This window comes from Antedon mediterranea, chromosome 1 (assembly GCF_964355755.1).
Source record: "Antedon mediterranea chromosome 1, ecAntMedi1.1, whole genome shotgun sequence".
In the NCBI taxonomy this organism is placed as follows: domain Eukaryota; kingdom Metazoa; phylum Echinodermata; class Crinoidea; order Comatulida; family Antedonidae; genus Antedon; species Antedon mediterranea.
In genome coordinates this window covers 1,536,567-1,551,766 of record NC_092670.1, presented here as the reverse complement: position 1 = coordinate 1,551,766, position 15,200 = coordinate 1,536,567, and the positions used below count along the sequence as shown (strand labels likewise).

Below are 15,200 nucleotides of genomic sequence, written 5' to 3'. Positions count from 1 at the left end.
TCGAACAATACCATGAAAGCCCCAGTGGTCTAATGGTTAGGACATCTGCATATCAAGCAGGCGGTCCGAGTTCGAGTCTCGGTTGGGGCGAATTTTTCTCATTCTCACAGATTTCCTCATCTTTATCGTTTCAAAATATGTTATATATATATATGTAGGATGAATGAATACAACAAATAAATGTTCTTTCATTGTCATCTCTCCTACCGGACTCTCTGAAAACTGAAAACTGCCCCAACACCCGAATGTTCATGAAATGTCCAAAAGCTCTCAAATTTCTTTTTAACATTAAACAAAAACATTTGGGATGCCAGAATTTTCAGAAAAACTCGTAATGTATTAGGAGTTTAGACCCAGTAATATAATAGGGCCTACTGATATGTCTGTAATTATTGTTAGAGTAGAATATATTATATTATGCATATAATGTAATGTAACAAACAGCATTGTTTCTTACATTAAGGCTAAGTTCTATGGTACTAGTGTGCTACTGTAACCATGGAGCAATTTCCTCCATGCTGTAACCGGGGAACAAGGGAAATTCTTATCCGTCAGCAGCAGCAGTACTAACACTGTTTTCGCCATAATAATAATAATATTCAACTTATGCACTACTATACAGGCCTTGCATTTAAGCTAAATACAAAATAGCACTTCTACAGTCTATTCTAATAGCACTTCTACAGTCTATTCTAATCAAACAGAAGCAATAAATAGCCAATTACAGTATAACCTTATTAAGGGAAAAGACCCAAGTGTCTTCTTAATTAGATGTTCCAGGAATAGAGGTTGGCTGTATTTAAAGTGTCCTATGCTCGAAAAGTGGCTGGGAAAATGTCCTGTGGCTGGGAAAGTGTCCTATGGCTGGGAAAGTGTCCTGTGGCTGGGAAAGTGTCCTATGGTTGGGAAAGTGTCCTGTGACTGGGAAAGTGTCCTGTGGCTGAGAAAGTGTCCTATGGCTGGGAAAGTGTCCTATGGCTGGGAAAGTGTCCTGTGGCTGAGAAAGTGTCCTATGGCTGGGAAAGTGTCCTATGGTTGGGAAAGTGTCCTGTGGCTGAGAAAGTGTCCTATGGCTGGGAAAGTGTCCTATGATTGGGAAAGTGTCCTGTGGCTGGGAAAGTGTCCTATGGCAGGGAAAGTGTCCTGTGGCTGGTGGGAAAGTGTCCTGTGGCTGGGAAAGTGTCCTATGGCTGGGAAAGTGTCATATGGCTGGGAAAGTGTCATATGGCTGGGAAAGTGTCCTATGGCTGGGAAAGTACCCTATGGTTGGGAAAGTGTCCTATGGCTCGAGATTGGTCGTAGTGTTAAAACATATTTCCCTCATTACTTTTACTGGAAAGTTAATTGATAGGGTCACTCCCCGAATATGGGTGTCCCAACGGAGGGCTTCTGCTGTACTGTAATACTACAATGTAGTTGCTTATTTGGTATATATAGTTTATCATGAATATCTATATTGGTTATTTGAAAATAATATATTTAATCTTGTTTAGTGTTACTGCTTATGCCTATGCAAATTACAACTTCTGAAGCATTAGTAGGTTATGGTATATGTATGCTAATAAAATATGTATAAACATTTTTAGGTTTTTAGCCATACTGAAACAACACAATCACCTGTATGTTAATACAAATTCATACGGTAATTATGAATAACTATACTGTAACAAATTGACCTCATGTATGTTAATTATTAATACAAAGCTACACTACATATAATATTTATGAATAAATCAAATGTTGCATTATTAGAAGCGTTCATTTGCAGACCTTGTTCGCAACTGTCTCCAAAGAATTCGGGTGAACATAAACACTGGTAGAAAAACCCGCGATCAACGCAGGTAGCTCCGTTTTGACACAGGTGTACCTCGCATACATCTTTTGCATCTTATTAAAATGAATGCATATAAAAATGATTGCTAATTATCATACTAAATACGCAGAATAGATCTGCATATAATATAATTTAAAATATATTAAATGAATTGAAAATATATTTAAAAAACAAATATTGTTTTTACATTACATTGATAAAACATTTTATTTAACAAAAAGTTTTGTAAAATGAAATACATTTAGCAAATAAACATACAATACAATTGTCAATTTAATTTAAATCTTTTAATTTTATGAATATAACAAACATGTACCCAAACATTTTTACTTGTTTTGTTATCAAATCTACCTTGCTCAGGTTGGCGAAGATTACAAGAAGTTTGATCAATTACACAGACTGGACTGTAAAACATTTAGACGTTTATATCCAGGAAAACAGTTAAAAATTAATCCAGTGTCAGATGGAACATTTTAAGATAAAACATTTCGACAATTGTGTGTGATCCTCAACATGGTAAAGAAAAAAATGTATTGAAGAATAATTTTTTAAGTTTAAAAAAATACATATAGAGTACAAAATACAAATAATAATAGAATAGTTTCTTACTGCTTTCACAACGAGTTCCTGCAAATTGTGACGGACACAAACAAGCAAAACCAGTCCCGAGTACCGCACACGTCCCACCATTCAAACAAGGGGAACTATTACAAGCAATGTTCTCAACTATAATATAACAACATGAATTTAGTGTAGAGAAAATGAATTTGGTGTGGGCAAAAATGTTATGGTTCTTTAATTTATTTTATTTGTTCTTAATTGGAGGTTCTTCATATTCATTGGTTTACAAAAAAAAATAAAAAAACATAATAATATCAAAATACATAACAAAGCATAGTCTTGAGTTAGGATCTTACGTGGAGTTCTTTTGAGAGTTCAATTAATTGCTGCGTTTCATTTAAGTTGAGAGGGCCCTTAGGCTCTGTAAACACTGTAAAACTTTATACGACAAAAATACTTGATGTGCCCATATATGGAAACGATGACGTCATATCACTACCATATTTGGGAACATCACACGTTTTTGTTAAACTAGTTTGATAGTGTAGACAGAGTTTTTTATTGTTCAATCGAAGGGTTTAAAATGGAAGACCATTCAAATTAGAAGGAAACCTACATCAGCAACACACAAAAGAGATGATGATGACTGTTTACAAAATAAATATTGTTGACATAATTGCTCAAAATGGTGATGACTTTGAAATACAATACTGTCTTAAAAAAACATTTGTACAGACAATAAAACACACTCCCACTGAGCCAATAATCTCAAGAAAACAAGTAGGAAAGTATAACGTTTATTTGCACAGTGTAAGTTGATATTTGATTGGAAAAAAATGTTTTAATAAATCAGTGAACCTAGAGGAGTTAAAATGTCATCAAAGCAGATAATAAACTAAAATAAACTTTTAAAAAATATTTATAAAAAACATATTTTAACAAAATGTTGCAAACTTACATTGTTCACATGTATCACCAGTAAATCCAGATAAACATTGGCAAAAAAAGGCTGATCCAATTGAAGCCCTGAAGCAAATTCCACCGTTTAAACAGGGATCATCATTGCATGTCAGTTCTATGATTATAATATAAACAATATAATATGGCCAACTTTACAAATCGAAGCTATTGTTTTTTATATATAAAATAACAAGTCCCGTGTACCACTTTTTAAAGGTACTTACTTACTTGATACTTGAATATGCAAAGGTTTATAATTTCTAATAAACAATTTTTAAATTTAAATTACAGTACTATCACTTAAAAAATGTAAAACACATACTGTGGAAGCGGTATATTCAATCAGCAACTTGAAAAGAATGTTTTCTAGTATTTTGATTACGAATGTTGGCAGTATATATAAAGCAATACGGAACTGAATTGAAAACAGAGACTCAGAAGTTTGCAACAGCTGGATATATTTGAACTTAATAATAACCTAAAAACCCGTCGACATGGGCAGTAATGAACGAAGCAAATGATAAAGCAAATTCAAATTCATGGAACAAAATGTTCAAACTAACCTATTTGACAAAGCGAGCCAGTAAAAGCATAATCACATTCGCAAATGTAGTCGCTGCCACCTTCACCGTTGAAGAAGCATCTTCCGTTATTTAGACATGGGGAAGTTGAACAAGCATTAGCTAATGAACAATAGCAATAAGTTTATCGATGCAAATAACATAAGAAATGTTCAAAAGCATAACATTATAATTACAGAAACATTATTAATAATAATATCAAACGTGTGGAACACAAAATGTATAAAAAAAAACATAGGAAGCCCAGCTTATTTATCTGTAAACTGTTCATACATAGATTATTTTTTTTTAAATATAATGTAATGTAATAATAATAATTAACGAATGTGTGTTCAAAAGAACATGACATTTAGGAAAATTAGGAAGCCCAGCTGCATAACTGTGACCAACCGGAGTGTGACTATACTCAAATGAGGTTCTGCACAATAAAGAAAGATCAAAGGGTAGTTTCAACAAGGATTCAGACTTGGGCTTCTACTTGAAGCTTCTACACGAAGCTTCTACACGTGTTAAGGCCATTGGATAGCAACTATTTGTGATAGTCTTTGTGGTATGATGAAACATCCTTAACCAGATAAACTCTTACAAAAATACAATATTAACAATTGCAAATCAATAATAGCGTAATACAAAGTTTAAAATAACATTCAAAGTAACAATACAAATGTAGATATATCAAACATACCTTCACAGTTATTTCCAAAATAACCAGGCAAGCAATTACAGAAATATCCATTGGTGGTTGACGTCACAGTACAGCTTGTTGTATAGACACTACACGGGTTGGAAGAGCATGGCGAAATGACTGAAAGAAAAATATTTAAAAATAATTATTTTGCTTTTTTAAAATTTTATGCCACCGTTCTAACGGTGAAGCTTCTCAAATGTATGGTCACTTAGAAAATTAATGGTGGTCAAATAAAGGATCTCATGTATGAGAAATAATATTAATAATTGAATTATTTATAAGCATTTAAAACTCAAAACAATACCCACAGTTTTCACAGTTTGTACCACTATAATTATTAGTGCACTGGCAAAAGTAATCTCCACTTTCATTGCCATCGAAACAGGTGGCGCCATTTTGACAAGGATTAGATCCGCATGCTAGGACTAGAGATGTGAAAAAGAGATGTGAAAAAGAAAACACAAAATAATACATTATAGTATGGTTGATAAGAAGTGTATCTTCAAGGCTATTTCTTTTGAGAATTATTCCAATAATTATCGATTTATTGTTTCTTTTTGTTATTTCTTATATGATTGTTTTTTGTAATAGGTATTATGATATTAGTTGAATCACATAGCCAAAATATTATACCTGAAATTCTTTCCATTGTAACATTACAGCATTCTACTAGTCAAGTCAAGTCCGTCAAGTCAAGTCAGTCAAGTCAAGTCAGTCAAGTCAAGTCAGTCAAGTCAAGTCAGTCAAGTATCATTTATTGTCGTTTTTTTAAAAGAAAAAACATAGAAATTCTGTTTTGCTCTGTTGGCGGAGCACAATATCCAACGGACACAACACGAACTAAAAACAAACTCTAATATTCTAATATATAATATACCCCATACAACGAATTACAAAACTACCAATCCGGTAATGAAGAGATTTATACATGTCGGTCGAAAACATTAAAATAGGGTTTAATACTGTTCTACGACACTCACTAAAATAGGAAATTTGATTTTAGTGAATGTCGTAGAACAGTATTTAACCAATCCGATGTTTTCTAACTTTTCACTTACCATTTATCTCACACATTGTCCCCACAAAATCTGACAAACAGGTACAGATAAAAGTAAAATCAGCTGTAACAGTACAAGTACCCCCATTCTGGCATGTTGTAGAGGTACATATTTGTCCTAAAAAATAATCAAATATATAAATTACTGAAATTGAGTTCTTTTAGTCATGATATCTGTTAAAAATTGTTAATTTATGTAGATTATGTAAATTAAGGCTTATAGCTATGCATTGTAGCATTAAAGCATTCTACTAACCGATCTACTATATACAACGATACACAAAACTAAAAATCCAATCTTTTTCAACTTTTTACTTACCACTTATAAACTCACACAATGTACCCGTAAAACCTGGGGAACAGTTACAGTTAACACCTGTAGAATCAGCTCTAATAACACAAGTACCTCCATTCTGGCATAACGTATCCATACATACTGGGCCTTAAAAATATACATTACTAAAAATTAGTGTACACTAAGAATTATAAGTCGTCAAGTCATGTGGTTACTATATGATGAACGAAAAAAAGCAACTATGAAATAACATTAGGAACATACACTGTATCCAACCAAACTCAAAGCAGTAAACTATAATTCTAGGATGAAATTGTATTTTTCATTTTTGTATGCATTCTCAAATTGAGGAAATTCTGATCAGGAGTCGACTGCGGACTGACGCAGCCGCACTCGACCCCCACTTTGCACACAAGCCTGATGTGTAAAATAGACCTCCAGTGGTAAGTTCTTATCCAAATAGAATCATTATATTTTTTATTCTGATCTCATCCATTTTTAAAATCGTCACACGAACTGGCGAATCATCATTTTGGCGCGAAATTTCTGATTGTTCGAGCTTGCCAAAATAACATACTTCCTTTTCCAATTGTGTAGAATGGGACATGAGAATACACTGCCATACATACCTGTCTCACACATTGTGCCTGTAAACCCTGGTTGACATAAACAGAAGACTGAGCCGCCATTAAAAGGAAGTAAGCATGATCCCCCATTTGAACACAAAGTACTCGTACATACTGTCGGCCCTAAAATATTAAAATAACAATGGAATCAAGTGCTGAATGGAGGAACACACTGGATGATTCAAGTGGGAAAAGAATATTAATAATAATCAGAATAAATTAGAATAAATTTAAATAATTTTACCTCAACTTATTTTGACCTCCATCTGCACATTTGTGATGTTTTTATGTTTAGGCCTAATTTTTAAGCTATGTGTCTATCTTATTCGTAATTTATTTTTTTTAATGTGTGGAAAACAAAAAAAACTAACAAACAATCTATGATACAGTTTTAACAATACAATTAGTTTTTTTAGTAATTATCGCTAGAATGAATTTGTTTTATAAAGCAATGCACAAAGTTTCTTCAATATTCATAAAGGGAAGCACTTCACATCTTACATCATACTTGCAGTATAGTTCCAAGGAATATAAAAAATTCCCGTAACGCATTATTAGAACCCATTCTGTGTATAATATAATAGTACCTTCATTGAGTTACTATGGAGTGCCATACAGTACTAATACTGTTTACTGTGGAGTGCCATACAGTACTAATACTGTTTACTGTGGAGTGCCATACAGTACTAATACTGTTCAACTGTTCAACTCACTAGAGCAAACTTATAGTTCTAAAAACTCTATTGTTTGTCCCATTGATTAAATGGGACATTTCGAGAACTAGAATAAAGTAAAATTAGGAAGAAAAAAAAATGTAGAAAGGTCGAATAATCTTTATTTTTCAAGGGTTCGAACCCTTTTTGCTAAAGTGCACTTTTAGACTCTATTGTGGAAAAAATAAATAAATAAATACCTTTACATCAGACAGCTATATGTGCACCTTTTTACTTATATCCCCCAAAAAAGTTTAATTCTTACATATTTCACAGAAATCTCCAGAAAACCCGTTAAAACAAAAGCAAGTATTCGATTGGGAATTTGTGTTGCACACTCCTCCATTTTGACACGAAGACGAAGTACATGATGTTGCTGAAAACACAAAACAATTGTGATAATGTAACCAATACCAATGAAAGATTCTAAAGCATTACCTCTTGTGGTTGAATGAGCGCGCATGTTTATTTATATCATCCTTAAACTGTGAAATAACGTTCCTGGTACCTTACCTGATTCACAATTCTGGCCTGTATATCCTGACAAACAAATGCAGAAATACGAGGAACCCTGATTAAAACAGCTACCTTGGTTAAGACAAGGTGCTGATGTACACGCTGTCTGTGGTGATACAGTATTTACAGCTGAAGTTGTAAAATATGAAATAAATTAAGTTCTCAAAAACATAGAGTGAGTATAGTCTGCCACTCTCACTGAGAGTGGCAGACTATTTAATTTTAAAGCTAAATTTGAAGATACAGGTTACACAGCTTTTTGTGTACCTAAATATGGTAGTGATATTCCCAAATATGGTAGTGATATGACATCATCATGTCCATATATGGGCACATCTCATTTTTTTGTCACAGGTATTTTGTTTGATGTGAACAAGTTAATCTATTCTTCAAACTCAGAGGACTACCGAAGACACACCAGAGGTGAAAGACATTATCCTTATTCTCTTATTTGTCTCAGAATGTTACCATTTGCCTAACATTAGATTATTTATTGTAGTCAAAATAATGTAAATATTATTAAAATATTATTGTAAGTTTCTATTCGATATAAATTTCACTAGTGTTCCGGATACACTTCAGTGTTTCTCCAGTGTTTAACCACATTGCTTATTTTGAAAGATATGTTTAATATAAAAGAGCCTATTAATAGCTAATGATGCATTTTATGCAGTGACCTAAGTAGTATAAAAGAATATCGTTTGTAAAACAATATTTTATACATTTAAACATTTCAGGTTTTTTCCCCATTTTATTATTTTGATATGGAAATGATTTCTGACATACCAAATCTGAATGAAAAATATCTTTGTTATTGACATTATTAAGTTGCTAAAAGATTTCTGTATGTCCAAAAATGTATTTGATTTATTGTCGTCGTCATCTAGGCTATTCATTAGACTCTTAACAAGATCTTACCATAAAGTAGGACTACCACCAATGGTACATGGTAAGATCGAAAACGTCTAAAGTAACGTGGAACTTATCGTGGTGATGTTTTTAGTGGTATGATACACATATTTTAGACTAGCCTACCCTGGAGAGGAAGGTAATCACACAGATTGTTCGTATTCACAATTCAAAACTAACATAAATTTCAATAGAAAAGTGTATAAAAGAAAATATTATTGTTACCTAATTGGCATGTTGATCCAGTGAAGCCTGATTGACAGGAACAACTAAAGCCAGATGACACAGCCGTACATGACCCTCCATTACTACAGGGGTTTGATGAACATGCACCTGAAGCTGAAAAACGTACTGATGTCAAACTGAACCCGTATGATGTCGAACCAAGGAAATCCACCAACAGGATGCTGAGCTCCGGAGATCAAAGGGTTTATCTGTGGCTGCGACACGATCAGTTACATGCCCCTTACCAGGCACTGCGCAGTCAAAGGTACTTTTACAAGCTCCTACTGTATCTTGGCAAGCCGAGCTCAGTGTCTTGTTGGTAGATTTCCCTTGGTCAAACACAGTGTCGAATAAGCTGTAATGCGAAGTACCTTGGTTCCAGTCATTACACTGCCCATGTTGTACACTTATGTAATTATATTGATTGTAGTGTATAGCTTACATAGCCCTTCATCTAGCTTATAACAAGCTTACTACCCACAATACTCATGATTGCGTTTTAAGTTTATCCTCTTTACTGTACTCAGTATGTTTTTATAATAATCGAGCATCCATTTGATTCTCCAAGGGTTTAAAATCAAAATAATTTAATACATTTATAAACTTACCTGGGTTGACCTCAATTCCCGCTATATTAGTCCAGAAAACGCTAAAGTTTTGAACAATTGTATAACTGAAAGATGAAAAAAATAATAGTATTTTGGTGATTCAAAAGCTTCGTGTCATTTTACTTAAGCTTAAGCAGAATATTCGAGAAGATTTAAGGTGAAACTCGCTGTTGCAAACTTTTTCATTTAGGCGTACATTATAGGGGCCTACTGCTGGAAACTATTTTTACACGATTAATACGGTTTTCATTTTTAAATAAATCATTTTAACTGTACTCTTGATCTTTTCATTTACTATTGTCTGTGAGGAAATGGTACCTCCCATGTGTGTATAGCCTACGATTGTATTGTTGAATTGCAAATCGTGTTATTTTATCTGATGTGTGTTATAACGACTCAGAAGAACTAAATGTTGGTAGAACAGGTGGGCACATTTCGTTAAATAAACCATAAACCAAGTTTATATGAAAATTAATTATATTTAATGTTTACCATTAGGCTGCTAACTTTGTCTTCATTCTCTTACAATAAAAAAAGCATAACAACGCTACCCAACATACATTCCTCTACTTAGGCCTACCTAAAATGTATTGTTCCAACTTGATCTGGATCCGCCGTCCACACCAGCTCCGAATTCTGTTTTAGTTCATTACTTGTGTGGGTTAATGTATCTCCCGCATTGTTACAACCTATAGCCCTGAAGAAATTTGAAGATTCGGTCACCCAAGTACCAACAGGCTCATTTGCTGTGTTACGAGCTTGCATGATGATGCCTCTAAACTCATTGCCAATGACTTCAACTGAAATTAGAGAGAGAAAAAATCTATGGGCACCATTTCAATAGAACGAGCCCTACAGTACAAACTCTACATCCTTAAGTACAATCCTAATTAAGTATTATATTATTTATTTAATTTATTTTTAATTTATTTCACAATATTTTACAAGAGTGGTCCATCCAGCCGAAGATTTTAATTATGGACTCTTACAAAAATACAATTTGACAATACAAAAACATACAACAATTAATTAACAAAAAAATAGTTTTTCACTCTTTACTAGGTTTAATATTAATCGCCATGTGCATTGATTTTCGGTACTGTATCAATAATGTGTACAGTATCATAGGCACATTCTGTAATACAGTATCACATGTACCGTATGATGCTTATAACATGGCATAAGGTCATTCATAATAATGTGACACTGCATACGGAATTCGTTGTGATACTGGACAGATATATAGCCTACAATATAGAGCAATTCACAAGTTCTATTTCAACGATTCATTGTCCGTTGGATATAGGCTACATAACAAGTACTTTCTACGTTGTTTACGATTACCATACGTGTACATATAAGGCTAATCATTTTGTTTATATACAGTAAAATTGACCTTATGGATTTGTTTTTACACACAGTGTCCACACCATGAAGAAATAGATCGCAACACACCTCCTGGTAGTTCAGCCAACGTAAAACGCATCACAAAACTAAAAACAGTATAAACTTAACTTAACAATTTTAAAAGACAAGAAAATGGAAAATATAGACCACCCCACCACGAATTTTCCATGAATGGGATTTGGGTTGGTTTTGTTGTAGTTCCATCCCATGTACGTATAATTGCGTTGTACATGGTACAAACTGTCACTATTTGTGTCAGCAGTCGGCAGTCACGGCTATTGTGATTCAATCAAGCGAACCAATTCGGTTGGTTGATGGTGACATTCCACAGGTAAACTAACCGGTGGCTTTGTTGAACCGTAATTAATCTTATTGAATACAAGGAATTCCCCGCGACTCACCTACCAACACCTTGGTATGCAACAAAAAAACTTGTTGATCGCCTTCATTACCACAATTCCTTGATTTAGGTCACGCGCGCAATTTGGCAATATCTTTGGATTGCTACCTTATCAATTTCCTTTTTTGTGTTATTTTTAACATTTTTATTTTGAAGAAAGATCCTCGAAAAAATAATCTGGGGAAAATGTAGATGGGATCAGAAAGACATGAGTTAATCTAAACGCAATACCATTACATTACATGTGCAATAACTCGCAAAATACTGATAACAGTTTGTCTGAGTAAAAGCGAACATCAGTTGAAACTACAATTAAGCTTAATAGCAATGTATATATTACGTCTATTATTTTTATCCACAAACCCATTTTTAATAGAAATTCGCCAGCAGGGTTTGTTATACAATTTTATGACGACGAAGATAAGGAACAATGAAGTGATTGATGAAATGAAAACGTTGAAAAGTTGGGTTTTATACTCACAACAATCAAGTATTTAATCACCTTTTAGAAATATCGTAATCAATATTGTTATTAACTTGACTAATTTTTAAGACTGATTTTGAAGTAGATAGTGAATAAAAAGAGTCACGGACCAACGGAAGTGTTGTGAAACCTGTCAAGAGGTGGTTTACATAGACAAAAGACCCAGTTATGATTGGTATTTTCAGTGGCTCATATCTGCAGGCTGGGTGTGTCTTTGGGCGGCAATAGCTAGAGAGGCAACAGACACAAATACCAACAATATAACGCAAACAATAATAATTTGATTAATGAAATAAAGTCAACCTCATGCATTTAGTATTGATATTTTTAGTTTCTCAAAGAATTCGATTTAATTTTCTCACGCATGGGCCTATATTAAAAACTAAATGAATACAGAAAACTTTAAACATAATAACGACAATTGCAATTATTCCAAAAGCTATAACAGTAAATTAATAAATAATAAACGAAATGGATGTTAATATTGATTTTAATCTTTGGCCAAAAATACTGAATTAGTTTTCTATACTGAGAGTTAGTTCATGAACCAAATAATCACTCAACTATGAACTATCTTTTACAGAAATTCTTCTTTCCAAAACTGTATATTGTATAGAAATTCAATACAACTTGTGTAAATCGAACAATGAAAAACAACAAGTTTAATGTGTGATGACAGTACAATAATTCTGTGTTGTGTGTCTATTTGTATCTATCAACAATGGTTTGGCTTATTGTTCCTTGTAGTATATAACTGTTAATGTCAACATGAAAAATGGAAAAACTTAAACCTAACTTTATTAGTGTATTCTTAATATTATTTTCTCCTAGAACCTAATTCTATTACAATTAAACAGCATATTCAGTATCTACTTCAATTCATGAGGTAAGGTGTACCTATTTGTCTAATGTCACGATCGTATGTAAATATATACAAGGTGTAGTCTCTTTTCGAGTTATGTAAATAATTTATTCAAGTTTAATGTATAATAATGTAATGTATATGCATGGTGTTTGTAATAAGCGTAGGGCCTTACATTGGATCATCCCCCGTGCATGGTGTTTGTAATAAGCGTAGGGCCTTACATTGGATCATCCCCCGTACATGGTGTTTGTAATAAGCGTAGGGCCTTACATTGGATCATCCCCCGTACATGGTGTTTGTAATAAGCGTAGGGCCTTACATTGGATCATCCCCAGTGCATGGTGTTTGTAATAAGCGTAGGGCCTTACATTGGATCATCCCCCGTAGTCAGTAGACCTAAACTACGAACCAAAGGTTAAATTTACCATTAAGGAATGTGAATAGTCAATATTAAGTTCTTTATTGTTACCCCTTTTGTCAATAGCCTGCCTTGTTTAATCCAGCTATTTATGTTTCAACAAATCGACCTAATTGATTTTTTTTGTGTTACAGGATTGTAGGAAGAACGCTGATCAAGTACTCATGTCTCTATAGCTTTCTTTGTTTTTGAATGAAGAGGAAAATAGAAAAATCAAGAAAATCTTAATTGAAACAGACTTAAACGAAGACCTATAACATGAAAGAAATTAATTTGTTCATTCCTTTCATTCATTCATTTTAATCAATTTCAATCAAAATATACAAGACAATGAAAAGAACAAGATGACACTAGTAATACATTATAAATTGACAGTTGACTTCCAATGGCATAAACCTAATAAAATCATACCACCGACAAATTGGGTGAGAGGAAGGTTCGATATGATGACATCTCACATATTCTACATTCCTCAATATTCTATTATGTCAAACACGTTGTAGTTATTATTATTAGAAGTTCAGGTTTATTGTTTCACACAATACAAAACAATATGATAATACAGAAACAAATTAATAAATATAATTGTAAGGAGGACGCATTAAGTCAAGGCTTTCTTTCCTCTTAAAGTTATTAAGAGGAACAACCCAATCTTGACAACCGGAGTGGACAGTGGCTTGATAAGGTGGATGGATCAAATGTTACCATCTTAAGACTCCTTACTTTGACGTCCTTTACTCAGTTTTATTTGAATGTCGTTTTCCGTTTTTTATATTTATTTTATTCATTTTTTCATATGCATATATTTTCTTATAAATTGTAATCTTGTAATGTAAAATCTTACGGTTTTAGCCTTATGATTATTTGTATCATTGATCGTCTTTTTTTAGACAATAAATAATATACCTAAATTACTTTTTTTTCGACGAATGGCACCTTTTCGAAATGTCATGGCAGACTGCGTTAGGATGAAGTTTTTTCTTTTATTAAAGAAGCTGTCTGTTAAATATATAATAATTTATTTTGTTAATATTAGCATCAAATGTTTGCAAACAGGTACAAACTAATAATAAAACACGGAGGTTTGTTTCTCAATGCGCTTTTTAATTACATTTTTTATAGTTTCTTTTAGTTATTTCAGTGTAAACAAGCCAGCATAGTACAAAACAGCAGCACTCCTAGTTCTTACATCGTTGAATGGGTTTCTATTGTGTTCTGGGTTAGGGTAAGCCCTCCTTTGTTTATTTCAGGATTTCTGTGGTGAACTCGACAAGGCGAAGCGGATACAGTGTATTAACATGGATAGATTGATGTCAACGGATCCTGTACGTCGTACAGAATTTTAGAGAAGAAAGCTTAAGTGCCCCAATTATTTTGAAATTAATGACATTCCTTTTATAATAGAGATATACAGATACATGTTATGGTATTTTATGTTGAAGACGTGCGAGCACAATTTGTTGCATCAGTAACAACAGAATAATGGAACACCTTGTGTATCCATATGATTTCTGCAACCTATGCAAAAAATGTATAATTATACAATAGATCACTAGCATGAACTTTTTTTTTCTGAAAGGGATCCCACATTTAGCAGCAGCACTAAACATGCGCCAATGTGTCACATGTGACTGCGTGCTGCTGGTAGGCCTACACAGATCATTTTTCGCGCGAATTAAATTTGCTACAAGTATGCATCTTGGTCATGTTTACAGCCAATGTGTTCTTACCTGTCAAGTCTTCTCCGGCAACATACGAACTACTTGATGTCATCACTGTGTACTTTGACTCCTCAGTCATTGTTACAGTGTTGTGCATCGGCGTCAAATTAACACAAACCTCTGGGATCTGGGGAGCTCCTGTACGGTATCCCCAGACGCCTATCGTAAGTATGGTATTTATTACCAACAAAACACAACGTAAATAAAACATTTCTGCTTTTCGTAGCAGTAATCTTAAATGCGCGAGTGAAAAGATTTAAGAAATAATAACATTCCCAATAACAACTGAACGATATGATATCAACGATATTAACTCCAAACGGTAGTATTAG

General features: G+C 33.4%; 1 protein-coding gene and 1 non-coding gene across 2 annotated transcripts in view; one reads left to right on the top strand and one right to left on the bottom strand.

Moving 5' to 3' along the window:
* LOC140051017 (uncharacterized) overlaps positions 1–15,199 on the bottom strand; it is a 78,584-nt gene extending 63,385 nt beyond the window's left edge. The window contains exons 1-14 of the mRNA XM_072096079.1: positions 14,878–15,199; positions 10,154–10,373; positions 9,574–9,638; positions 8,966–9,079; positions 7,829–7,960; positions 7,581–7,691; positions 6,606–6,725; positions 6,001–6,123; positions 5,683–5,799; positions 4,933–5,049; positions 4,622–4,741; positions 3,919–4,038; positions 3,354–3,470; positions 2,444–2,560 (exon numbers count right to left, since the gene is read on the bottom strand). Of these exons, the coding sequence (XP_071952180.1) occupies positions 2,444–2,560; positions 3,354–3,470; positions 3,919–4,038; positions 4,622–4,741; positions 4,933–5,049; positions 5,683–5,799; positions 6,001–6,123; positions 6,606–6,725; positions 7,581–7,691; positions 7,829–7,960; positions 8,966–9,079; positions 9,574–9,638; positions 10,154–10,373; positions 14,878–15,079 (1,795 nt within the window). The 5' untranslated portion in view covers positions 15,080–15,199. The remainder of the gene's footprint in view (positions 1–2,443; positions 2,561–3,353; positions 3,471–3,918; positions 4,039–4,621; positions 4,742–4,932; positions 5,050–5,682; positions 5,800–6,000; positions 6,124–6,605; positions 6,726–7,580; positions 7,692–7,828; positions 7,961–8,965; positions 9,080–9,573; positions 9,639–10,153; positions 10,374–14,877) is intronic.
* On the top strand, positions 19–90 carry Trnad-auc (transfer RNA aspartic acid (anticodon AUC)). The gene has a single exon. It is a non-coding gene; the product is annotated as a tRNA-Asp (tRNA).
* Position 15,200: the final 1 nt, after the last annotated feature.